Source organism: Globicephala melas, chromosome 1 (assembly GCF_963455315.2).
Source record: "Globicephala melas chromosome 1, mGloMel1.2, whole genome shotgun sequence".
Lineage (NCBI taxonomy): Eukaryota > Metazoa > Chordata > Mammalia > Artiodactyla > Delphinidae > Globicephala > Globicephala melas.
The window spans coordinates 123,490,658-123,518,446 of record NC_083314.1 but is presented as its reverse complement, the minus strand read 5'-3'; the positions used below and the strand labels follow the sequence as shown (position 1 = coordinate 123,518,446).

Sequence of the window (27,789 nt, the reverse complement as noted above, 5' to 3'; positions counted from 1 at the left end):
ATGTGATGAACTGTAAATCACATGCTCTGACTCAAGGGGACAGCTGCTACCCAGCCCCAGCCAAACAGTGCCATGAAGGAAGTATAGGGATGCTTGCTCACTGTTGCCATATCAACTAATTTCTGTGTGTTTGTTCAGATATCGAAAGATTTTTAAATATTGGCAATTAAGCAATTTTTAAGAAAATATTTTTCAGGCTAAAGAGACTTGGCATAAGTGTAAGAGCATGAGTCTTGCAAGCTTACTCAAACTGCTTAACCAAGCTATACTTCAGTACCTCAGTGTCTTTATTTTTTAAACAGGGATACTAGTAGGACTTGCCTCAAAGGTTTGGAATGATGTCTGGCAACAGTAAGCTCTCAATAAATATTAGCTATTATTATTATATTAAGCCATCCACAGTTCTGGCCAAGAACTGTGCGAGAAAACAAAGAGGAAAAGGGCATTCCCTTGTAGTGCAGAGACGGCATGAGAAAAGTACAGTCAGCGGAGTAAATCCCAGCTAGAGGGAAACACAGAGGGCAACAGCTCCTCCTTCGAGGGATCTCCTGCCCAGACTGGTGGGTAAATCAAGGAAGGATTCTTAGAGCAGATGATACCTGAACTGCATCTTTAAAAGATGAGTACTATTTAACTGGTAAATAGTGGGGAGATGGTGAAGGTGTCCTGGCAGAAAGCAGCCTGGGCAAGGTGCAGAGCATGAGAGATTCACACATCTTTCAGTAGCGATGAATCAGAGAATACAAGGGAATCAGCAGCAAGATACATGCTGTAAATATAAAGCTAGAGCTACATGGTGAAGGACCTTCTGTGTCAACAATGGAAGTCACTGCAGAATTTTAAGCAGGGCAATAGTACAACTCTATTATCTTAGAACGCTCCCTCTTGCTACAAAGCAAAGGCTGGATTGGAGAAGTTTGAAACAGAGGCAAGGAACCAGGTAATCTAGAAGAGAATGTATAAAATCTTAACTAAGGTAGTGAAGAGAAAGGAGAGGCTGGTTTTGAGAGATTTTAACAGGACTTGCGGACATATTGAGGTGGAAGCACCAGGGAGAGGGAGGAGACCAGGAGGACTTCCAGGCTTCTGGCTTAGCCAGCAGGAGGATGATGGATACAGGAAGAGAGAAGGGCAAGGAGCCACGCTATGAAGTCAAGCAGAGAGACAAGAACCAGGCAAGATGAAAAAAGAGCTGGTATGACCTGGCAAACAAGACCTGTCCTGGATACATTTTAAAAAAAGAAACCAGCACCTGCTTCCCATAGTTTATTTCTCTCCTGGGCCTGTCTCCTTTGGTACCTCATGAAAAACCAAAGAAGAAATCTGGGATGAATTAATCCATCAGTCTGTATTTTATCCAATCCCATTCCCTTATTACCAGGTACCCAATTTTGTGGATCACTTTCAGATTATAGTTTGCAGCCAAAGAAGAGAGACTGTTATTTTTCTTTTGTTTTCATGTGTGGTGCCATCTGGTTCACAAGGAGACTCAGCTCAGTGTCCTGGGTTTCCTTAATGCCAGACTCTAAGTCTGGGACATGGCAGCAAATTAAGAACATCTGCCGATTCAGTCTAGCCAGATTCTGGTGAAACTTCGTATTGAGGCTTTACCTCAGAGTTGCAAACTGCAGTCCAGTAGCCAAATATGACTTGCAGACATTTTGTGTATCACAGGTGGTTTTAAAAATTATGAATTAATGAAATTTAGAGACCCAGTTATGTCACAGGTCTCATATATTTATAGCCATTTGCATTTGCTACACCTGCTTAATATTAGATGATTATCTTCTGCTCATATATAATTAGGATCCTAAAGCATCTTAAATATAATATCCTCAAAGGGCATAAGCACATTGATGATGTGGACTGTGCTTTGACAGGTGATAGGAAAATAAGAGTGAACTAAAGTTCTGAAATCCTATGTTTGCTATGCTGACATCTTTATCAGTTTATCACTGAGAAGAGTAATGCCAGCCACTCACTACACAGATCACTGGAAAGATCAAATCGGTCCAACGGATGGTGATATTTCTATGAAAATAGCTGATGTTAACATGCCAATACTTCATTACACTGACAAAGATTGCAATGAGAACAGACAATGGTGCAAATTAATCTATTCTTCTGACAGTCTGTAATGAGAATGGGATGTGGTTTTAAAAATTAAGCCATTCTTAGTACAATCTCAAGATTGCAATCTCATGGTCTCTCTCAGATGCTGTATGCTCTGGTGATACATCACTGAAAAGTGTCAGTTTAACAAAGAATGTGTCTTAGCTCTTGCTGGGATGGTAGAATGCATTTGCTTTGTCTCACCACAGCCCTGCCCATTAAAAACTATGAAGTAGAATCAATTGTATTTTTTAGAACACACATACACACCAACTAGAAAAAAAATTCTGGCAATTTTATCTTAGTCAAAACTTACAAACAATATATTGTACTTCATTTCTCTCTTTTTTACTTTTATAAAACCTAAGAGAGGAAGCGATAAGTTAACTTTAGGAATTCAGAAGCTAGTACCAATTTATCCAAAAGCAATATAAAGTAATTAAGTTCATCATGGAGAGCTGCATAGTCATCCTTTCTATAATGGCCACGTTGCGTTATAAACTGGGACTGATGACAGATGAGGTGCTTTTTTTTTTTTTCCTTTTTGCGGTACGCGGGCCTCTCACTGTTGTGGCCTCTCCCGTTGCGGAGCACAGGCTCCGGACGCGCAGGCTCAGCGGCCGTGGCTCACGGGAGCAGCCACCCCATGGCATGTGGGATCTTCCCGGACTGGGGCACGAACCTGTGTCCCCTGCATCGGCAGGCGGACTCTCAACCACTGTGCCACCAGGGAAACCCAATGAGGTGGTTTTTAGCCTTGTGATTTGCAGTAACTCAATGCAATGTTTCACTTGGTATTCATGCTCAAAGAAACCTCACGAAGAACTAAGATTTCTCATCTAAACAGAATAGAAAATATACAATAATATTTTTGATATCTAGTTCTCTAGGTTCAGACTGAAAGGAATCAGTCAGAGCCTTAGATCTGTAGATAATAATTAAAGCAACCATAACAGCTAACACTTGTTGAGAGCCAACAATGCAACAGATGCTCTATGAAGACTCTTTTAATTCTGCCGATAAGCCACGGATCAGGTTCTATTAGGATAAGATGTATGCTCAACATCACATGCTGGTAAGAGGTGTAGTCAAGACTTAAAGTCATGGCTTCTTGTCCCCAAAGCCCACACTTGTCACCATTACAGTGTGCCCTCACTGTTTCATCTTACATTTAGAGAAATTAATACTCACAGAGGCAAATTGGCTTAATTAGGATCTCCCAGAGAGTTAAAAGCAAAGACAGACTGAAAATTAGGCCTCCAGATATGCTAGTTAAGGACATTTCTTAGTATTTATACTGCTTCAGTTTATTGAAGCCCCCTCCCAAAATGTTTTGAACAAAAGATAATATTATGGACTAAATATGCCACCAGATCGCAATAATTTATCTAAGTATGTTTTAATTTCACATTAAACTAAACATTATATTCATTCTACAGTGTTTCTTCATAGCTATGCATTATGTTCTGTCCTAAAATCATAATAATGGGCAATATATTAATTGGCATTAATCCATCATCTTCATTCATTTGTACGGTAAATGTGTACTGCGTCCTGTATACCATGATCTATATCATTTCCAATGAAATCGTATTTTGAACTATCTCATTTATTGATTCATTCACTGCATATCTATTGAATACCTACTAATTGCCAGTCATTGTGCTAAGCACAGGAGACACAATGCTGAAAAGACACAGTCCCTGACCTCAAGGAGCTTGTGATCTATTTGCAGAGACAAGCAAGTAAATAGGCAGTTAAGTTTAATATAATACATACTATTGTAGGACAGAGTGCTATGGGAGTCCATAGGAAGGTCATCCAGAGAGAATTCATCTAAGTTAAAACCTAAATGACAGTAGATGTAATGCAGAGAAAGAGGGTAGGGAAAAAGGAATTACAGGGGAAAAAGAATCATATTTCACAACTTATGATTGAACCATTAAATCAGTGAAATATACAGTAATTCATTTCTTTATTATTATTCATCCATTTACCAATTTCTTTGGAAAAGCATAACACTTCGTTTTTTTCTGCCTGTTGTCACTCACATAGAATGTTCAATACATTTTGAATAAATGAATGAAGGTTAACACATGTTGTATTGAATGCTTGTTCTGTTACTGGCCTCTTTTGAGAGACAACAATCACGATCTCCTTTCATTTCTTTTCTTGATAACGAAGAACTTGAATCCCCAAATCAACACCATGGTTATGCAGACCCTTGAGGTTGACTCACAAATTTGTGTTTAATTTGTCTCATTCAGGATAATGGGAGCTATGCTCTAGAATTGTGCTGTCCAATGTGGAAGCCACTAGACACACATGATTATTTAAATTTAAATTTATATTAATAGAAATTAAGTAAAATTAAAAATTCAGTTTCGCAATCACACTAGCCACATTTTATGTGCTTAATAGCCATATGTGACAGTATTGAACAAGAGAGAAGGACACTTTCATCATTGCAGAAAGTTCTTTTAGACAGTCCTACTCTAGAATCTAGATTATAAATTTGCCAAACTATTGATAACTATCTTAGGGTAATACTGAAGAAATAATAGGCACTCAATATTAAGTTATTGATATTTTCAAATGTATCCTTATTTTCTCTTAATAGAAAAGTTTCAGTCGTGAAAGTGGAAACCAACGTTTACATAAATCATTTCACATATTTTTGTAGCAATCAAGGTAAAAAATTGATTAATGGGTGACAGTCTCTTTCCTGAATCTGGAATACCAGAAAAGTTCCCAGCAGCTAGTGTAGCATGGCCACTCAGGCAAGACTGACAAAGCAATCTCAACAGTGACAAATTTCAATTCCATGACCCTTCACGTTGTATTGCCCACTTTCTGGCAGAGGTGCTAATGAGTAGTATCACTGCCAAGGGTGCGTAAAGCAAAAGGGAGAAGGAGATGCCGAGACCTTGCAGAATCTACTTTGAATAATGGAGAATTAAATATTGTTCATCTTAAACTGATTTTTCAGACACAGTGTCAAGAAGCAAACAAGTAACTTTATATACTTGATATCACAGTCTAAGAGTTTCAGAGGAGACGTTTGGCACCTGCATCTGAGTTTAACTCACTTTATGAATAGTCCCTCCCCACCCATTGGGATATGTATAATTAGTTTAAATGTGTTCACTACACCGGTTTATGTGCTTATAGCTGTACCAGCTCAACAATATCCAACTGATCATAAGGTGAAAAAGTAGAGTTAGAAGATCAATGATCATTAAGCATCAGTTTATTTGTTTGCTTATTTATGTACCTCATTCCAAAAAGAATTAAAAATAGTCAAGAGTAGCTACTGGAAGGAACCTAAAAAGCCTAGGTTTTTGTGACACAAAAAACATATTTTTTGAGTCATGTTAAGTTTGCTAAATATGTTTTGAGCAGTCTTTTGTTTCTTTGTTTTCTTAGTGTCAGCAACTGTACTTGATAGTGGCCAGAAATGGTTGGAAAATGTGATAATGCAAATATGTTACAAAGGACATTGAAGACAAAAGCAGGAATGAAATTCCTGACTCTGCCCTCAGCCTGGAACCATTGTACAATTAGATGACTGTTGCAAGGAAATATTGAAATTCCAAGTGGGCAAAGGACATGAACTTAATATTTTAAATACAAATAACTAATAAATATCTGGGAAAATATTAAGCCTCACTACTTATCAAAGAACAAAATATAAACAGCAGCAAATGAGCTGATATATTTACCTCTCATATTAGCAAAATCTTTTATAAAATGAGAAAACCTAATTCTGATTCAGGTATAATAACAACCCTCTCATACACTTGTTATTGAGAGTATAAATTATTACAACTGTTTAGGAAAAGTGTTCATCAGTATGTATCAAAAGTCTTTAAAGTGGTTGTGCCCTTTGACATATTAACTCACTCCTCAAAGTACCATAAATGATCTGTGAAATTGGGAAAGTCATATTAAAAAACATATTCTTTGAAGTGTTTACACTCAAATTTGAACAACCTGAAATTGAGAAATAATTAAGTAAATCAAACTAAACGCAGAGTCAATAAAAATATGTTAACATAGAATTTTAATAACATGAGAAAATGCTTATATTTAATTTAGGGGAAAAAGTATTACATAATTGTATATTGGACATGAGCTCCATGATGTGAAGAATATATAAGAAATGCTCAAAATATTTTTACAATTGCTTCCTCTGAATAATAGGATTTTATTTTTTCTAATTCTCCTAATTTTCTGAATTTCTATGAAAAACAAGTATTAATTTTACATTTGGCAAAATTATATAGTAATTCTGAATGATCCATAAAGCAAAATGTTAAGTTGCATTGTATATAATTTCACTACATCTGCTGGATGCAGATCTATAAACAGAATTTAGCTGGAGTAAACTTTGGTGGAAGAGAGATAGTAGTTGTGGGTCACATCTCAAAAGTCATTAAGATATAGACAGATGATTGTGACATCACAATCGAGAACACAGGCAGCAGTATCCTGGAACTTTAGCATCCCACGGGTGCAGAGCAATTTTTCAGAGGAATAAAAGAGCTTCATGTGTTATTTACAAAGTGCTTTCAATGTGAAATGGCTGAAGATAGCATGAAATCTGAAAAAAGAAGTTGTGCCAACTACTGGTTATATTAAAATTTTTATAAATTAAAAACTATTTACATACACCACACACACACAACCCACACATAACAATAGCACTTACCTTGCACGCATGGTTTAAAAGGATCGAAAGAACTTATGTGTGTATCTACCATGATACTTGGTACAAAATGTGTTCAATAAAAGTAGCAAGAAGCTTGGTTTCCCAGGGATTACAGAAATCACTGGTTGCAGAACAGAAAAATAATCAGCACTCAGGAATCCACAAAGATGTCCTGAGAATCACAACACAGTGATGTGGAGTTTCAGATGAGCAACATTCAGACATCCAAGCAGGTAGGCCACACTAGAGAGTCCAATCAATGGGAACTATTAGCTAAAATGATGGATTTGGAGTATCTAACAAGAGTTTAGCAAATAGTAACTACTTTATAAATATTAAAATTTAAAATCCCAACAATCTTGTAACCAGTAACCAGAGTTAAATGTAAAAAATAATCTATTTTGCCCAAGTGATACAGGTGCTCTCAGGGGTACAAAGTTCCGGGGCATCTTGTCTTGCTATGTGTAGTATAAGCTCTTTAGCCTGGGATTTATGCATTGTATAGGCTGGTCCAATCTGCCTTTCAGTCTTTACTTCCTGAAACATCATGTACATACCCTGTGCTGCTTGCTATTTGTTCCTTTGTCTGTTCCTTTGTTCCTATATAAATCCCCTCTGCTCACCATTTGTTGAATGAACAACCGAAGAAACGAACAATTATAAAGATAAACTTACGGTAGCATATTATCCACTATTTTGCTTAAGCATATTAAAAAAAAACAGCATAGAGGCCTCTTTGAATCTCTGCTGATGTTGCACAGATTGATTTTTAATTATTTTTTTGTTGTCTGTTCATATGTTTCTTGAAATAAATATGTGATTTTCAAGACTGACGTGACCATTTGGTTTGCAGCGGCTGCCGCAGCAGACATGGCTTACCACCATATCAGACCTCCCATCGGCTATTCCATTCCCAAGCCCATATCATCTCTGCTGATGCGAGGGTGGAATGCATGTCCCGAAGTGAGTAATTTTTACTTCCTCTTAGAAAATGTGTTATGGTCAACATCTGTCACAAATAGTGTAGCTCCAAAGTCTACTTTCAGTGTGTATTTTAAGACTGTCAAGGCAGGAAGACTGATTTGCTTTCTGCTCTTTAGTCTCTAATTGCCTCAGTCTGAGTATCTCATATTTCTTTGCTGTTGCTCTCTGATTCTGAAATGTTTCTCACAACTGATTAGTAAGAGACCCTGGTATGACAGATGACTCAGTCTCGTCTCAGCTGCAATTTTATTAACTATGCCTGAACCACACTTAGTCACTTTTTTCAAGAAAGAAGTTTGGCACAAGATGGATTTGTGTGGGCTCTTCACCATGAGGCAGGCCTGCAGGTGAAGACCCCATGACCAGTGGTCTTCTTTGAGCCCTGGCTCAAGCAGGAGGCTAGCCCTGGTCCTAGTCCTTCTCTAACTCTCTGAGTGGCTGTATGACAAAGTAGCTAAGAACATAGATTTAGAGTTTAAATGGAGGAATCAATATTAGGGAAGGGGGCTTCCCTTGTGGCACAGTGGTTGAGAGTCCACCTGCCGATGCAAGGGACGCGGGTTCGTGCCCCGGTCCAGGAAGATCCCACATGCCGCAGAGCGGCTGGGCCCGTGAGCCATGGCCACTGAGCCTGCGTGTCCGGAGCCTGTGCTCCGCAACGGGAGAGGCCACACAGTGAGAGGCCCGCGCATCGAAAAAAAAAAAAATAGGGAAGGAATAAGTAAAGTAGGATATGTAAACAGTGAAAAAAATTTAATACGATCATAGATCTGAGAGAGTAGAGGGGAACAGTCATATAATCCCAGAATGAAATCCCAGATCATCTGTCTGTAGGAAAGGATTCTCCCGAAACGTACCAGACAGATTGGTGTCTACTTTGTTCTCACAGATTGACAAAGGAGGAGATTTCATAACTTCTCTCTTGATATCACAGTTTCATATAGTGTCTAAGAATCCCCCTGCCAGTATGTCTGATGTCTATTGAAATCCTTGTGTTTTGACGTCAGCCCGCATTGATTCTTCTGCTCTACGTGGAGGGAACTAGTTCACACTCTTCACACTGGAGATCCTCATACACAAAGGCCCAATAGCCCTTAATTATCCGGTCCAAACCATCCTAGTTATTGTTATCCTTTTCTTATATGACCTTGATTCTGATCCTTCCCAGACACTTTACCTCTCTTCAACAAGGGAGCAGATAAAGTAGACTGTTCGTATCTCACCAAAGGAGAAATAGAATAAACCCTAGTCTAGATGTTTGGAGAGAAAGCAAATTTCCCATTCTGTTTCTAAAGGCAAAACCAGACCACGTCATTACCCAATCCTACAAGTATACACAAAAACTCTTATGAAGAAAAAGGAAGATAATTATGGAACATGGACTGAGTATCTTGGAAGAAATAACCTCTTCCTCTGACCATTTAATTCACCAGATTATATATTTATTTGTGTAGAATCTTCTCTCACTACCAGAATGTTAGCTCCATAAAAGCAGGGACTTTTTTGTTTGTTCATTTTGTTTTCTTTGCTGCTGTAACCTCCTTACCTAGAACTGTACCTAGTAGATGCTCAAAAATATATGTTGAGTAAATGAATGAATATCACTATTGCTTATCAGTGCTTCCAATCCCCTCATCTGAAATTCAATGTTTAGAAAATTGTCTTGAAAAATTACATGACTTAAAATAGTTTGGGGAAAGCTTTCTTTGTCTTTCAGTATGAATCTCAGGCATATTTTCTGGGAATAACTGTGTCAGGCACCTAATCCAGAATTTCCTTCTCTCCTTGGGGTATGAAATATTCTAAAATATACCATAACAATCAAAGGGAATCCCTTTTGTTTTTATTAACTGACTCTTCATGATTATAGATAAGGGACATGGAAGTTTTAATTTGGAGTAAAAGCAAGTCATTGGCACTTCTAAAAGCATTTTTTAGGTAGGATGGGTACCAGAAGTAACAGTTTGGAAAATGAGAAAGAGAAACCAGAATAGAATCAAAGGAAAATGCTATTAAGGATTAAAAATAAAAATACTAAGAGGTCAAAAATTGAGTGCTTAGTAGAAAAGTCTTGTTGTTAAGCAGGGAAGTACAGGGCTCTGGGGATGAGGTTCTCCCAGAGGAGGATGGAGAGAAAGTATAATAGGAAAGCTAAGTCTCTGACTGGCTGGCAATATTTGTACTTGTCAGTCAGGTGGCTCCCGGTTTGGCTGTGGTATCCATCTCAGCATTATAAATTTGAGCTGCTTCTGTATGTGACATGCCTAAGTCATCATTGCATTGCCCAGTAAGGTCTTCACCTAGTCAGTAAGCTAAGTACTGAGGAGAAAGGGAACAATGGGCTAGTTTTCACTCTTTCCTTAAATAATTATTTACTGAGTCTCTACTATATACAGCCCCAGGGATGAGTGAGGAGATTCAATGGAGATGTGCTCTTAATGGCGCTTAAGGTCTAGCGGTTATATGGAGATTAATAGAATAAACACATTACTGGTTTTATAGTTACAAGCCAAGGTGAAGGAAACCAAGATTAGATGAGAATGAATGCTAAAGGAACACTAGCAAGTGGGGGACAAAGAGCTAGGTCAGGGAAGGCTTCCTGGAAGAGGTGATACTTGAGCTGAGATTATAAGCATAAATAGGAATTTGATGAATGAATGGGGTTGGTGAGAGAGAAAGAGTTTAAGGAAACAGAACATGGGCCAATTCATTGTGAGAAAAGACACAAGGGAGAGACTTAGTTATTGGAACATTGTAGCTACTGAGGGGCTATACCAGACCCTCATTTGAAACAAATTCATATTTAGATCTAAACACTAACATCATGCTGCCTGGTCATTTTTTGCTAGGTTATCAACTTCACTTCTCATTCTTTGTTTTATGTCTGTCTTTGCTTCATTCCTTAAATTTGAAACACATTATTGTCTCCTGTGCATGTCTTCTTAGTCAAGACCTATAAAAATAGAAGAGGACAATGAAAACACTAGCCTATTAGAGATAGAGGGTGCTTGCTGGAAAACAGTGAGAAGTGGGAAAAAGTTCTGATAATTAGATGGAATCAGATTTTGGAAAGCTTTGGAAACCAGACTAGGGAATTTGGACATGAAATTAGACAATTATATTTTGTCTCTAAAGTAGTGAAAGATATGATAAAAGTAATTTTCTGGAAAGTTCATCAGAGTTTGGTATGAAGGATTTATTCACTTAAAGACTTGTATGTAGTTCCTGTGGTGAGGCAGGCACTGAATTATCTCATAGTGTGCACTGGAATAGCTAAGCATTGTTTCTTAGTGTAGGCTGTGTATTATATGCTCCACATTACCCTGGAATGTTTGTTAAAATGAAGACTCTGGGATCCTATTCTAAATCTACTGAATCAAAATCTCTGGGATGGAGCCTGGGACTTTGCATTTTAACGTGCACCCCAGGTGATTTGTGCCCAATAAAGACAGAAAACTAGTGGGGTGACACAGAAGCAAAAGACACTGAAGTCAGAGTCTCTAGCTGGGCTGCTATTGCAGTAGTAATCCAGTTGGTTACAACACAAAGACTACAATGGTTACCATGGGGATTCGGGCGCAGGGGTAAGTGTGAGAACTACTTCAAAGGAAACATAACAGAAGGAGGGAAAAGACCGGATTTAGGAAGTGGATGAGAGGAAAGAGTCCAGGAGAACTGTCATCACTGCCTTCTGAATGAAAGCTAGTGAACAGAGTACTTTTAAGCCCTTAGATATGAGGGACATTGTTGGCAGTGACAAACAAAGCTAACAGCTCTGCAGTAAAATGAAGGTGCTTAAAAGAAAATAGGAAAAGGGAAAAGAAAGATAGTTACAGAGAAAAAGAGTAACCTGCTCTACAAAACTGAGGGAGCTGGCAATTAGAATACAGTAAACTTAATGTTCAAGAAAAAGTTGGCATAGATGCTCTTCTTATCTTCAAGGTGCTTGACAAAAGGAAGTGGGATCCGGGGAGGCAGACAGATGGCATAGGAGTTGAGCTCGAGGAGGGAGGGGAGAAGAGTCAGAGTTAAAAGCAAGAACATTTTGAATCCAGGGAAAGAAGAGAGATAATAAGTTTAGGAAGTTTTCAAAATAAGAAAGTTGTCATTTGCTACCAATTCTGAATAGGAAAGAAAACAGGAAATGGAGCATGTAAGCAATATTTACATTGTTCTAATAGCTTTTAAGCTTTATAATATTGCCGCATGTAGCTATAAAGATATAGAGACTTCGATATAGAGACAGGGGAAGAGAAAGTTAGTCGCATTTGTGACCTTTTTTCCCACTAGAAAATATGAAATATTATAGTATTCTATACCATGATGTTAGGCTTTCAACATTTTACTAGGATATCACTAATAATATTGAGTATACCTCTATCTTTCAAATAAGTGTGGCTTTGAATAAGAAATGCTTATTCTACTATGGCTTTTAAATCTAATATTTATAAAGACATTTCTCTCCTGTGCATAAGGAAGAATACTCACACCAAACAGTAGTGGCATGCCAAACTCAAGAGCTCAAGCCTTGAAAGCTTACATGCTAATGGGTTGTTTAGTTTTCAAAATCTTAAGTTAATAACAATTGGCAATAAAGCTTGTTAATATTCCTTTTGTTCTGGAGCTATTGTGTTGATTTTGAAGTCCCATTTGTTCTAAAATGATTGAAGTCGAGATCTCCACCTAGTGGATTTATAGGATTTTACAGATTTTACAGAAATGACCTTCTACATCTGGAAATCCTTAAATTTTTCTCTTAAAGAAACAACAGTTTTTAAAGACTTCTACTTAGGATCTAGCATAATTGTCAATAGAACAGTCGCAAATGGTTGAAATATGCCAATATGCATATCAGCTAGACTACAGTAAACAAACAAAGCTCAATTTTTATTTTCATACCATAATTAGGAAAACAGATCAGGCACAAGTATGAATGTATAATCATCTATGTCGAAAGAAATATTGTAATACCACTAATTGAGATGTGTATAGTAATTTCCATAAAATAATCATCAAGTGTAAATCTGCTCAAGTACTTTTTCTTATTTAATCTTTCATTTGCTTAAGGCTTTTTTTTTAATGTTTGTTTTCTTTTCCAGGATGAGGCACAACTCCTCTTTCCCATTTTCCCATTCCTTAGAGAAGCAAACTCAATTAATTGTGTCAAACATATCTCGTGGCTCTTTGATTTTTGCATTATATTCAACTGTGTACTTTTATCTTATTGATAACAAAGAGTTAGTGAAGATTTTTCCTCCAAAATACTGCATTTGAAATGCATGCAAAGGCTAGGGAGTGTCTGTGTGTCCTTTTGAAGAAAGCTAAAGTAGAAAAGGATTATTATTTGAGTTATTTTTTTCACTTTGTTCTGCCTCTAAAGGTGATGAATTAACGTATTCAGCAGAGGGTGGACACAATGTAGGTTTAGGAGCAGAGCTTTCAGCTTCATTTATTCTTCTAAGAATTAGAGACACCTTATTTTCTGCCTCAAAACTAATGTCTTTTAACTCTGGTAATGTCTCCCCTGTCATTGCACCTTCTTTATGTGCACTGTTATCTTTATCTGTTTGAAAATCTTGAACTTCTCTCAAATCATGCATATTACTGTTAATTTTAAGATCTGTTTCACTACAAGGTAGTCTATTTTTGGTTTCATGGGAACTTGTCATTCTCAAATCCTTAGCTGTAATAGTCGCCTCAACAGAGTTTGAATCATATAATATATGTTTTTCACTTTTTCCATTTTCCCAAGTTTGTTGCTTTTCTTTTGTGGTGCCATTTAAGGTCATCTGTGTGGTCCTAATTAACATAATAGAATTTGCCTTGCTTTCATCGAACATTTTTTTCTCTTCTTTCCCTACTATTTTTATCTGCAGTGCTTCAGTGCCATCATCTCTGGGCAATGCATTTGTGCTGTCAATTCCTTTTTCACTACTATTGGTTAGAGGCCAGATGGCTTGAGTACTAAGAGAGGTACTGATATCCTTGGGAAGCTCTCTTTTATTTTGGTATGGAATAGAATTTGTCTTCATAAATGTAAAGTTGCCCTTGGATTGTGTTCGGGAAATAGGAGAGGAATCATAAGTTTCTGTTTTAGGAAGTTTCTTTTCTACATCATTTCCCTCACCCATAACACAAATTTCCACAATTGGATGTGATATTTTGGGTTCTGTCATTAACGTTTTTTCTTCGTTTCCAAGTTGTTCGTGACTTGAGAGTTGCTCTGCATGTTGTAAGGTTTGATTTTGATCTAAAGTATGTTCCTTGTAGGTTTCAGTCTTGTGGATTTGATTCCCCAGGGACAAAGAAAACTGATTTAGCTCACTAGTCTTTGATTTGTCCTGCTCCATGTTTTCAGTGGACTCTGTCACCCCTTGGTCAGTAGCCCCCTTAAAATGGTGGGATGGTAAAATATCCCTTCCTATGTTTTCCAAAGTCGCTGGTAAATAACAAGGAATGCCCAGTGCAAGGCGAGCTGCACCTCCCACTTGCTCAGTCGAGACGGGGGAGTGTGACTGCCTGTGTTCAGTCACAGTGGGTGTTGGCTGACGCAATGTTGATGGGTTTCCATCAGGAATATGACCCGTAGGGTGACAGTTGCCTTCCATAGAGCTCTGGTTGGCCACTGACAAGTTGTCAGCACTGAAGAGAGGAGCCTTTTTAATGTTTTTTCTGTAATATGGGGTCTGCTTTGGGGCATGTTTGAGAGGCAGCCGTTTTGCAGTGAATCTAACATAGTTGTTACTCTCTGACTGTTGGTGAAAATCTGCAGAGGACACAAGGTTTATTTTGGCTTCTTTCTCAGAAACTTTGGAGAATTTATTAGAAGGTGACAACACTTGTCTGCGTTTCTTTGGGAATTCTGGCAAGGATTTTTCTGGATGGACTCTAACTTTTCTAAAAGGATTTAAATTTAATTTTATCCTTAAATTTTGTCCTTTAATTTTCCCTTTGAAGTCAGATTGATTGGTTCTCTTCTTTTGCAGAATTTGTGGATCAGTAAGCCATTTTCCTCCTTTGTTTCTCTCCTGAGGATTGCTACATTTTTTGAGATCCAAGTTGGTCAGGTGGTTACTTTGATTTTTCTGTTCTTTCCAATGGCTTGATGTTTTGGATGACATCACCAAACTATTTTTTTCTACTAAATCAGGATGATGGAAGCTAACCCTCTTAGGGGAATATGTTTTCTTGATTTTTGTTGATAACCCCAATAACTCCATGTTGTCCTTACTCATCAGGAATTTTTCTATTGCTCTGTTAATTTGGATTTGCTCTTTCTTGGGCTTCGAAAGTTCTCGACGACTTGGCTTCCTTTCTTTCACATAATCTTGAAATTGATCACAGGGCACATATTTACAGATAAGACAACTGTTTGGCTGCAAATACCCAGGCCTGCTTCGTGTTAACAGCCCACAAGGATCATCATATTTTGATCTATGTTTTTGTAAGGTTTTTTGTACAGAGTGTTCCTCAGGCTCACAAGGCTTGGATGATGAGCCTGTAATAAAATGTCTCAGCCTGTGTGGTTGTAAGCCATTGTGTCCTTTTTCTATTGGAGGCTGCCATGATTCATTTGTTAAATGCTTTTCAAGACTTTCTCTTGCCAAGGCTGAAGCGGATGTTGCATATCTTCTACTAAATGTGTCACTGCTGATATCTGCTGAACAATAAATGCAGGAATTTAGCACTGAGCAGAGTTTTATTACCCCAACCAAACAGACGCTTAGAAGCCTTATGAGAGGTGCAAAAAGGACTCCTCTGATTATGGCAATTCTTGAAAATTTCCTGATTTTTAACCAAATCCTCAAGGGACATTGGGCAGTTTGGTGTGTTTGCAATGGCACTCTTTATGGCCACATTTTAATCAGTTGTGATGCTGATGTAAAAGTTGTGGAATTAGAAATTAAAATATTCATAGTTGTAAATCTTTAGATTAGTTGTCCATTAGGTTAGCTTTAAATATGAATAATATCTAAATTCCTTCCAAGTGGCTATAGTAATTTTTTTCTCAATTCATTTACCACTTGGGACTAAATATTAGGAAGAACATAATAAAATATTGAGTAATATATAGGTTTCAAGCAGATAATAACCTCAACAATAACAGAGAAATACTTGTGATGTTACTGGTTCCAATAAGGCAGAGTCTGTATCTGGTTTACTTGGCATCACTTAATATTCATTAAATATTTGTTAAATGAATATGTGGTTTGGACTATGGCCTGGTCTGTGTTGAAAGAATCTGCCTGAGACTCTTAAATGGTACATGTTAATACAATATTTATTAATGATACATGTTAAATAATATTAATGACAAAAATATTAGTATTAATTAATTGAGCATAAGAGGTAGGCATTGTGTTAAATATTGTACATTCATTTTTTCATTTAAGAGACCTGATCCCTTGGACAAGTCCTATTTTCCTAGCACATTTACAGAGGAAGAAACAAGTTTAGAGAGGTTGCATGTTTTCTCCCAGTTACATGTCAACTAAATGATATGGCAGAATTTGACCCAGGTCTGTCTGATACTAAACCGTATCCTCTTCCACAATGCATATTAAGTTTAAAATTACATCTTACCAGTGTACTTTTTCTTGTTTTGTGAAATTGGTTTATCCAAAGGAAGAAAGAAGTATTCCTTTCAGTGATAGAAAGAAAGAGGTGAAATAAGCCCCAACTTGCATCCAGTTCTAATCTAAGATCTAACTTCATCTCTCTGAGTAACCTTGAAGAAGCCATTTACTCGCTGGATATCAGAAGATTAGACTAGTGGGAACTTTATGTGGGTATAAAATTCTTCCAGGGAAAGAACTGCTAGCCTTTAACATATTCTAAGAGAGTTCTGTGGCCCAAAGATAAATATTAAAAGCTATTGGACTAGATCACCTCTAAAATCTCCTCTACCCCTGACATACTGTAATTCTATATTTCCGAGTTAGAAGCCCTAATTAGAGTGATATTGCCTCTTACAGACTTCTATTCTGGAGCAGGTGTGGTCTTGAACGTTTTCTCTCCAATAACTGTCCTTTCCAGCTTCAGTTCAATGCCTGGCATGTAGCAAAATTTCAAGTCTTTCTTAAAAGTAATTGTATTGATTTGACAAACCAGCATTTGTGTGAAACAAGAGACTGGGTTTTAAATGGTTAAGAGGCCACTTTCCCTTTAGTATAGGAGTTTCTCACAGAGAAGTGAAGGCTCTGGACAAAGCTAAAATGAAACATCTACCTAAGGTATGATTCTATTGAAAGGCTAAGTGCTTATTGCTTTATAAAATAAAACCTATCTGATCGGGTTTCTATGGCAGATGTTTTCTTCCTTAGCCATTCCTCTTTTCAGTCAAATCATCAGGCCCCCGAAACTGGTAAGATCTGAAGTCTGGGGGATGCAATGGCATAAACTCACATCCTGCTTTATACCACATATGGAATAACATACAGTTTCGTTCTTTTCCAATTGTCCCCAAATCCATCCTTAGGGCCAGATCCCCATGGTAAGAATTTCTTGGTGCAGCACCTCTGTCATTCATATTCTGAGAGGAAGCTCTGCCTGTTGTAAACCAATTCAAATAAATGACAGGAACCTCTTGACAGAGCAGCTGTCAAAGGTTTCACTGTTGAGCCTGAAAGCATTGCCTTACTATTCAGGGAGAAAAAGGAAGACATTTAATTCATTGCCTCCACCTAAATATTGACATCGCCCATGTACCGTGGGTAGATGTCACAGCCAGATTCACTCGGCTCCCAACATGGGACAATGAATTAAGTCCTGACTTTCCCTGAACTGGGAAGTTATCATCCCTGACAGCTCAGCAAGCAAAGTATGTGTCTTGACATCATTCCTGAAATGAATCACTAGCATTAGAAGGCCGATTCTTCTAACATGTCATGCTCTGGGAAGGTTGCTTACTGTAGAACTAGCATTAGACTCGAAGGATGTTGGAATAGAAGCCAATACTCAGCCTCCTATAAATCTTAAGAGCACCGTTTCTATTTAAAAGCCTTCTTAAAAACAAACAAACCAAAAAAACACATTGTTAGGTGTCGGGTCACAAAATTCACTTGCCGATGGGCACAAGGTGTACTCTCAGCTCCTGAGGTTGGGAAGTGTTCATCTACACCCCACTCCATACGCACAGATACATGTCCATTATCTTTAGGAGAGGAATAGGCTGGTGCCACGATGATTTTTATGGCATTTCTCTTTTGAGGAAATCAAAGGAGGCTACCCTTTCAGAGGGATTTAAACAGAGTGGGATTTTCTAAAACAAGACAACTCACCTATTGTTCTTGTTACATGCTGTGGCAGAGTTTGAGGTTGGACTTCCCCAGGCTCACGATTCCTCAGCTTTTCAACTCTCTTTGGACAATATCTTGTAGGTAAGCTGGCTTCATTAAAAGCTGCCATATTCCCAGGAGGCTCTGAACATCCTGACTGCAGCAGTCTGCCACCAAAGGAGAAGAAAGTACTGTCTGCCCCATGGCCCTTCCCTTTCAGGTTAAGGGCTGTGGACTCAGAGGCCAGTACTGCTTGATGGCTGTTTTCCTGTAAGAGCGGCATTTCCTTTCTGGACCCCACAATGGACATGACCTTTATCTCGTTTTCCTGGGTTAAGTGGCAGTTACAGCATCCCTCAGCGTGGTAATTTCTTGCCTCATGATCACGCAGGGATTCATCGAAGGTTCTGCAAGGAAGGTTTTCTGTGTGTTCATTTGCTTTGCCTTGTTGGAGTTTCCAGTTAAATACAACTAAACCCAGGCAAGTGAGACCAACAGCTCCTGTGACAAATAGAGAGACTATTAAAAGATAACATCATAGGAAGAAACATATAAATCATCAAATGTGAAATCCACAAATATCAAGGTTAATGGCTTAAAGGGTGTCAAAATGGGTGGGAAATCTATCACCATTTGGAAAAATATTAGTCCAGACAGAGGATATTTAATCGACATTGTTCTGTTTTCCAATTTGGATCTTTCTTTGTATTGATTAAAAATTATAAGAAACAATACCATCTGGAATGTGTTTGACAGAAAAAGGGGTTTTTTTTCATGGACTGAAATTCATTCAAGATAAAATAATTCCTGCATTAAAATTCCTTTTCTGCTTATGGGAAATGAAACTTCCTATTTCTTAATCCCATAGTCAATAAAAGTAGACCACATTTAGCATTATACCCTGAAATTCTCATGTATAATAACCTCCTCCACCCAAAGAAAAGAAGATTCTACAAGCTATTGCCATATTTTAATCACCTCTAAAGATTCATCCGCTATCTCAGAATACATCATTGGCTTCTATTAGCATAAAGGTCAAACTCCTTGGCATTCAAGACTCAGTATATTCTTGCCATAACCTTCTTTCCTAGCCTCATTTTTTATCATTTCCCACATTCAAACACTATGTTTCAAACTCTTCAATTCATTAGTCTTAAAATGTACTTCTAAGCCTTTGTATATTCTCTATGATGCTTCTAATACTTTCTCCTATCTCTGCTTATTTGAATTTCATTTATACCTTAAAATCTAAGTCTTTTGCTATTTTTTCCCCATCTTGCAAAGATCACTCCCTTCTTTGAACTACCACAATAAAATTATTGACATCTAATCTCAGAATTCCTGGTACAGTCATTTCATGTTCTCTATAGGCTAGCTTATCCTCTAAATAACATTGTAAACGGCAGTGTTTCTCAAACTCAAGTGCAGAGTCTAACCTGTTTCTACCTCACTGTTTCTCATCTTGACAAATGGCATCCTCAACCACATAGATGTTCATACCAAAGTCTCTGAGTTACACCCAACTCTCTCTCTGACACAGTGATTTCCTTTTTTCTTGGCACTTATAACAGTATAAAATTATTGTGTTCACTTATTCATTTGCTTGTTCACTATCTGTCCTCCCCTGCTAGAATTAAGCACTATGAGGAAATGGATCTTTTCAGTCTTATTTGATATTGTATCTCCAGTGCTCTCAACACTGGCACAGAGGAGGCATACCAGAATTGTTTATTGAATATTCTTAAATAAACAGAAGGAATTCTGTTTATGAATCCTAATAATGAAAAGCACTGAGTGGTCTCATCTTAAAAATCTCCAAAATGATGATCAGGAGGACATGGTGTCAGTATAGACTGAGTTTGGATTTCTGCATTCAGAGTCCAGCTTTACCTATAACTTGCTGTGTGACCCTGGGCAAGTCAGTTGCCCTGGAAAACTCAGTTCCCTGACTCTGGAGATGAGGACAGTGAATAAGATGATACCAGTGTTCTAGACTCCTTGATTGCACTATGCCTAGTTCTCTCCACTGCAGACAACTTTAATGAAAATGTGATGATATTTTTTAAACTTGAAAGAAAAGAGAAGGGGTCAGGCATAGTTGTTTCATTTTTTTCTGTTAAAGATGAAGATTAACCAAATAGAATAGCAGTTTCTGGCAAAATCTGCCAACCTTTTTGTAGCTTACCAGATCGTAACGTTTTAAGCCCCATTTTTATTTCTTTGACAACAATACACTCTTGGAAAGTGCTACAACATATTGAAATTATGAAATCTCTATTAAAAACACCATGTTAAAAAAAAAAAAAACCATGTTTTTTAAAAGTAGTGGCAAAAGTTAGATTAGAACATTTTAATTGCCAAATCCTAGAGTCTGGGTTTTTCCAAAGGTTTTGGTTTTTAAATGTTAAAAACATGAAAATAATAAAATTTTAGAAACATCTCTGTATCTCTTACATGGAGTAAGAAAACTCAGGATTCAAAGCTCTGTTCTGATACTTTTCTTGGGAACATTTTCTAACCTCTCTGAGCCTTATTTTTCCTCCTCTATCAAACAGGAATAATTAATACCACTCAGAGGTCAAGTGAGATAATATATGCGACATGTTTAATACAGTATTTTGATATAGTAAGATTCAGTGAATCGTCATTGTTATATGTTATTGTGGTTGTAATTGCTGCTGCTGCTTTTTAGGCTTGGTATTGTCCTATTAGATCCTAAAAGCCTCAGCTGTTAGGAAAAGAAATCCAAAACAAATCATTAAGAGAATACTATTATGGCTGATGCAGTTACTAAACCAAATAATAAAGGAAAGAAAGACCTAAATTTTCTTAAATGCATGAATCAGCCACTGAAATGAGAGTAGGCGTAATCTGATTATGGGATAGAGTTTCTCAGTAAATTGTGTCCAAACCACGAGGAACCACTGACTCTCCCGCTATTGATGCTAGAGCTATGTCTGTGTCACATTACCACTCAGGTATGGTCACTTTCTATTACTGCAGAGAGCAAAAACAGCAGATTAAGCTCGTAGGTAGGCTGAACCTACTATCAAGAAGATGGCTGAATTTTCATTGCCATGGGCATTGTTGCAATTTTTAAAAAGTATTCTAAGAATATTTCTGAGTTAGAAAGACAACAAAAATGCAAAATTAATGATAAAAATCTCATTGAAGAATTGGAAATGTTAGAGCTTCATGAAAGCTTTCTCTTTTTATCCTCCAGTTCACAGAATAGGAAGTGTCAAGAGGTTAGGTGCCAATTAGCCACTTATCAGTTTTAAATTCACCGAATATGATTTTACATATTACTTGGAATTGTGATGATTTATCTATAGCCAAAGAAGACAATAGAATCAGAGGCCAAATTTTAGTTCTAAGTCTTTTTCCCACAATCTAGAGGGATAGATTATTGACCACACTTTCACTTCAGGAGGAGTAGCACCTTCGAAGGAGTAAATCGGTATCAAAAGTCAGAGCTGTTTTAAAGAGGAATCTCACTTAAAAACAACATCAAAACAACACAAAAAAACACAACAACACACAAAAAACCATTACATTTTTATGGTAATTTCACACGCAATAACTTAACATGCATGTAATAATATTCATAATTTATCAACATGTTAAGCTTCCTATCATTTTGACAAAGCCTTTGGAACCTTCCAGAATTTTTATCTATTTCTACACTAATGCAGAGTTGCTAACTTGGCAAAATCTTCTCTAAAACTAGACATAAAAGATACCTATAACATACTAAGTATTCTAAGAAACACATTTAAGGAGAAACTCTGTTGCTCTAGTGCTTTTGTCTTTTGTGGGAAATTATTTCTTAGCACGTAAAATTACTGACATGGTTACACATTTTCTAAAACAATTTATCTTCCTGAGAGAATTCCAATTCACTTCCAAGTGAATTTGATTACTGCTGGTGGTAGTTTCACTGTCTAGACCTGACACTGGTCTCCATCTATCCTGATTAAAAGGAGCTAAAAATCTGATGTTCAAGTGATTCACTGGAAACCTGCTATGGAATAATTATTTATGGCACATATTCAAAGTATATCAGTTCAGTCCTGAATGCCATTTGCAAGCCTCTGGTCCTCCAGTGTTGGGGAACCCCCCACAAACACACACATCCCCACACACACACACTTCTCATCACCATGGCTACCCACAGGTACAAAGGATTTCACCATGCACTGAAAGCATACAAACATCTAGATATCTTGACAAATCTCAGGCATATTTGGTCTTTGACTAATGCCACAAAGCATCACATTAGATCATTCATCCAGTGAGTTGTAATGATAGCTGATGCATAGTTTAAAAAATTTTTAAACTACCGTAGAAAATTTAAAGGATTGGATAGTATCCTCTCCTTAGTCAGTTGGGGGGTGGGGTAATGCTCCAAGTTTATAAACAAGTTAGACAAACAGAAATCTTAAAAGAATTCAAAACCCCCAAATAGAAGAAAACCAAGGCTCACAGCAGATTAATCACTTGCCCAAGTCACACAGCAAGTAAGAGCAGAGCCAGGTTTCAAACCTGGATAATCTAACTGCGGAGCTCATGCTTGTATAAGCTGTATATATGCTCTTGTATAAGCTTATAGAGCTTGTATAAGCTCTATAGTACTTATACAAGCACTATAGAGCAGGATGCACCTGGTTGTCATAATAGCATCTCCCCCTGCACTTGGTAAAGCCCACTGATTCTCACTCCACCACAGAGAAGCACACCGATGGGAGTGCCTTGAGGAAATAGACTATGTCTCATCACTTTTTTAACCCCTATCTCCCAGCATCTTAATGAATGTACCAGTACTGAAATATAGACTATTCCCTCATTACAGACAAGAAAACTGAAGTCTGAATAGCAGGTTAATGTACTCAAGATCACAGTGCTAGTTATACCAGGACTAGAGCTCTTGAATTCTGGTTCAAGACCCTTTCCTCTATGTTAGACAACTTCTTTGCAACAGGTAGTTTTTTCAACCTATGCCAAATCAACTAACATCCTCCCACACTACTGACAACCTCTCCCTTCCACAAGCCCTGGAAACGTTCCCCAGTTGCCTGAGAAAGGCATCATTTAGTGTACTTCAAGAATATGGAGGAAAGCTGGGCACACTTCTCCCTGTCATACCTGCAAAGCCAAGGACAGTCAGCAGGGCCACATCCTGCCCTGGGAAGAGGGGACTTCTGTCTTTTAGAGCCAGAGTGAGGTTGGCAGCCTTGGAATTGCAGTTAGTCTCAGACAGCCTTAGCACACTCTTTGCAGTGGCCACAGCCATGGTGGATGGCTGACAATTTAGGTCCTTGGCATTTCTGTGCGTGTGAGCAGAAGACTTTACGTAGTTTCTTAAGAACCAGGCAAGGGGGTAGAGATCACAAGTGCAGCTCCACTGGTTCTTATCTAAGCTCAGAAGGATTAACTGCTTCAGTGGAGTAAAAACACCGGGCAGGACTACTTCCTGTAGTCGAGGCAGCGGCCGGAAGGCATCTTTCCCAATGTAGGAAATACAACTGTTAGATAAATCCAGATGCCTGAGACTGTGGAGATCTGTGCCTCCGAAAGAACTGTCTGTCAGTTTAGTGACCTGATTCCCATCCAGCTGTAGCCGGGTCAGGCCCCTGGTGTTTCGGAACCAAGACCCTTGCGGGGCGCGGAGAGCGTTATTGCTAAGCGCCAGCACCTGCAGACTGCGAAGCTTGCTGAAGCTGTGATCGGTAAGCGAAGAGCTGGATATTTGGTTGTGCTCCAGCAACGACGTCCGCAACTTTGAAAGGGTGTGCAGGGCGTCTTCCCGAACATCCTCGATGCCATTTCTGCTCGAGGAGAGCAGAGCAAGATTAAACAAGAGGGACAGATTTGTGCTCTCTATAGAGGAGAGATATCCATCAGTGATGATTAAAACCCTCGTGGTCACAGGGGCTGCTGTGGAGAAGAAAAGCACAGACTAGAAGCGAGTATACACACGTGGGAGGGGAACACAGTGGAGAGCAGAGATAATCAATACCCTCTGAGTACAATCCTATCACCTGGGTAAGAACAACAAACAAAAAGAAAATGATTCTCTGATTTCTCAGTTTAAGGGGAAGGTGGCTCTTTTCAGAATGATGGATTTTTATATTCTTTGTTACCATGACATGTTTATTTGAGAAACACAAACCCATCTGTTCCTTTAGATGTCAAATTTAATTCATTGTTTTGGATTATCATCATTGATGTTTTTTTGAAAGTGGCTTTCAGGCTTTCTCTCTGTGAGGCTGTGTACTGACCTGCTCCAGCCCTGCTGGCCCAAGACAGAGTCACTCAACAGCCGAGCCTGTATCTGAGCTTCCTAACCAGTTTTCCACAAGCAATGTATATTTATGCTGTGAAGCCAATCATCTTTTCTCTCAAACATAAAGGTGTGGATTGGGGTGGCAGAAGTGAGAAGGACCGTTGGTTTCTGCTTTTTAGCTCCAGGCTAAAAGTTGGCAACTTGGTAAGGATCTATGTTCTCTCCAGACAACCTGAGGATCTGTCAGTGGGGTTCTCATTAAAGTCTGGGCCATCTTGGCCTCCTGTCTAATATCTGTTCCCACCAATGAAGTCCATCATGTAATGACAGGTGGTACTCAGGGCTTCCAACTGTTAAATCCCTTCACCATAATCACCCTAGAGCTATCACTGCTCTGTCATTAGAAATCAAAGCGTTTTAACTCGATAAAGATGTATTATAATCAGGAGTTATTGTAACACATCTTTATCATGCTAAAATTGTTTTGACTGCAAATGACAGTGTCATAAGGATGGAAGAGTCCATTGTCCCTGGGAGGTCTACAGGTGATATTAGAACAATCAACCATGGGGGAAGCAAATCACAATTCCCTTATAAAATTCAGACTACATCACTGAAACAAAGAGATTTAAAAAAATGTAAACGACAAAGGATTTCCACAGTGCCTTCTTTTGGAAGAATTGCTCCCATCTCCATAGCACGAGTCATGGGGCTTTTGTTTAGGGGTGTTATTTTTTTAGTATTTATTTTTAGTATTTATTACTGATTATTTGAATTCTATTAATTCTAACCAGTTTGGCATTTTGTTCCTTTCATCATTGTTTTTCATGTGGGCTGAGGGAGTTTTGTTTTTAAGGATCCTCAGTCCTCTAGAGATTTCTGACTCTGAGGGAGCAGGCTATTGTTTCTGTCAATTACTTCTTGTCTAGGACCAGACAGGCTCCACTTGCAAATCATCTATTTAAGTCTCTGTGTTTATGAAATCTAACTTCACAAATGTGACACTTTGTAAATGAGAAGGAATATATAGAGGTGTAGCAATGTAGATGAGCGATATTTGTTTCTTACAAACAGCTATCTCTGATCAAAATTTAAAAATGTAGTGAAGTCAGATCTATTTGAGAGGATGGGAGTTTAGTGTTTGTTAATGTTTTCTATACAGATCGGAGACGGTATACAGCGAACTAGCCTTGAAAATCTTTCCTGTCAGGAATGACAATGCCATCTACCTCTTAATTCTCATGGGGTCATAGCATTTTAGAAATGAAAGAACTCATTTTCTTCCACTCAATCTTAGATTTGTTTCTGAAATTTTTCCATTGGCATGGTTTATAGCTTGTTTATCTCTTCTTGGATATCAGGATGTAAATCACATTCTCCTCAAATTTGTTAATAAGGTGTCTTATTAAATTGTTGACTTAAGCAAGCAATATGTAATGAATACAGGCAGTGTATCTTGTTAGCATTTCTACAGCTCATTTACTACCAATAAAAAAAGACTACACTTTCAAAATTAGATGCACTTTGATAATAATCTGTTTTGCTGGTACATCACTTAATCTTACTAATGCTGAACAATTGCACTTCAGGTTCCTGATTCATTGATATTTCTTCCAGCCTGTGGTAGGTTTCAAATCTGCACAGAGTGTGGACAAAATATAATTAAAGTGATCATTTTTTTTTCTTTTATTAAAAAAAGTATGTAACAATAAAACGGTGGTATTCTTTTATAAGAGCAAAATACCTCAGTTACCTCTGAAGGTCTTAAAGTAGTTTTGGTTAAGACCACCAGGGACGAACAGGAAAATAAAATAATATTATCAATCTTTAGTCACTAAAGAAAGCTTGCTCTTTAAAAGTTTACCTCTTTCAGACTGAGCCGAGAGATCAGTCAGTACAAAGAAAGGCATAGCAATGAATTTGTCAGGTACACTGAACACTGCTTTTTAGAGTTACTGGTTTTATTACCTACTATATAGGTTATCTGGTGACAGAGGGTTACATCCTTGGTGCACACCATACATGATGCAAGGCAGGCTGCCACCAACTGCAGCATAATAGCAAAGAGATGAGCCATCCACCTGAAAGGAAAGTAGAGAGCAATGCACGTCATAATGTTGGCATTTATTATCCAGGGATTTCAGTATATTCAGCTCATGAGGCATTTTGGTGATTTCTGCTTTTTAATGGGCACTTTGGCTTCTCACATGATGCTAGATAAATGGCTGAAATCCTTAATTTGAATAGAATTTAAACTGAGCCGTTATAAGGAGCAAGGATATAGTGTGCAGCACAGAGAAATATGGCCATGATTTGTAATAACTTAAAATGGAGTAAAATCTATAAAAATATTGAATCACTATGTTGTACACCTAAAACTAATATAATATTTTAAATCAACTATGCTTCAACAAATATATATGTATACCCACAATAAACAGAAACACAAACTGAACTGTTAAAGCATTTGACCATAAATTCAGAGAACTCACATCCAAGGCACAGCCATTAATATAGATTATTAAAAAATTAAGTTACTTTTTAAAACACTTGATACTTTGTTGAGCTTTTGCAAATACATTACCTTATTTAATTCTTTTAATTTGGCAATTCAATTTGAAACTGAGAAAACTGAAGTTCAGAATGGTTAATAAACCATCCAAAGTCACATAGCTATTAGGTATTTAACACCAAGTCTTTTAACTCCAAATCCAGTGTTCTTTCTAGTATGCAGAACATAATCTCAGGCACTGAAACATATATTTATAATGAAATTATTCTTCACAGATATAGATGCCACAGATAGAGAGGGAGAATGAAGGAGCATTAAGATCACAAGCTCTACCTAGCTTTGAATTCAGCTCTCCTATTTACTGACTATACTATCTTAGATAAATTATTTAATTTTTCTTATTTTTTCCTTTTCATGTTTAAAATAGAAATAATAAATGCCTACATTACAGAGCATTATGAGTTAGATAAAATGTTCTAAGTGTTTAGTAAGTATCATAGTTTTACCATTATTTCAGCTCTCCAATGAAATATTAACACCGTTTTGGATTTAATGTTCAAAAAAAGGCCATTCATTTATAATGTATTCCCTGATTGGTTTAAAAAAAAAACTTAAAGCAAATTATAATAAAAAACCTTCTACCCATACAAAAAGTTTGAAAATAAAATAAAATGTAAAAAAACATAAAACTATTAATTCTATCATTCTTTCAACAAGTATTTATTGAATTCCTTCTGTGCTCCAGGCATTGCTGAAGGCACTGGAGATAGAATAGAGAGTGATAAACTCCTGCCCTCATTGGATGGACATGCTACGAAGGGATGTAAACAATAAACAAAAAATATGAAAATATGTATTAAGTCATCTAGTGATAAGTTCTATGGAATAAGTAGGGCAAATATGGTGA

The 27,789-nt window shown here is 37.6% G+C and overlaps 2 protein-coding genes across 2 annotated transcripts in view; one reads left to right on the top strand and one right to left on the bottom strand.

Moving 5' to 3' along the window:
- TNNI3K (TNNI3 interacting kinase) overlaps nucleotides 1–27,789 on the top strand; it is a 297,506-nt gene that overhangs the window by 205,715 nt on the left and 64,002 nt on the right. Inside the window, exon 23 of the mRNA XM_060304278.1 lies at nucleotides 7,677–7,786. Coding sequence (XP_060160261.1) covers nucleotides 7,677–7,786 — 110 coding nt within the window. The remainder of the gene's footprint in view (nucleotides 1–7,676; nucleotides 7,787–27,789) is intronic.
- Nucleotides 13,129–26,426, bottom strand: LRRC53 (leucine rich repeat containing 53). Its single transcript, XM_030866191.2, has 4 exons — nucleotides 26,339–26,426; nucleotides 23,230–24,021; nucleotides 18,088–18,585; nucleotides 13,129–15,464 (listed from the first exon to the last, which is right to left on the bottom strand). Exons 1-4 carry the CDS (start codon nucleotides 26,424–26,426, stop codon nucleotides 13,129–13,131), a joined length of 3,714 nt encoding a protein of 1,237 aa, XP_030722051.2.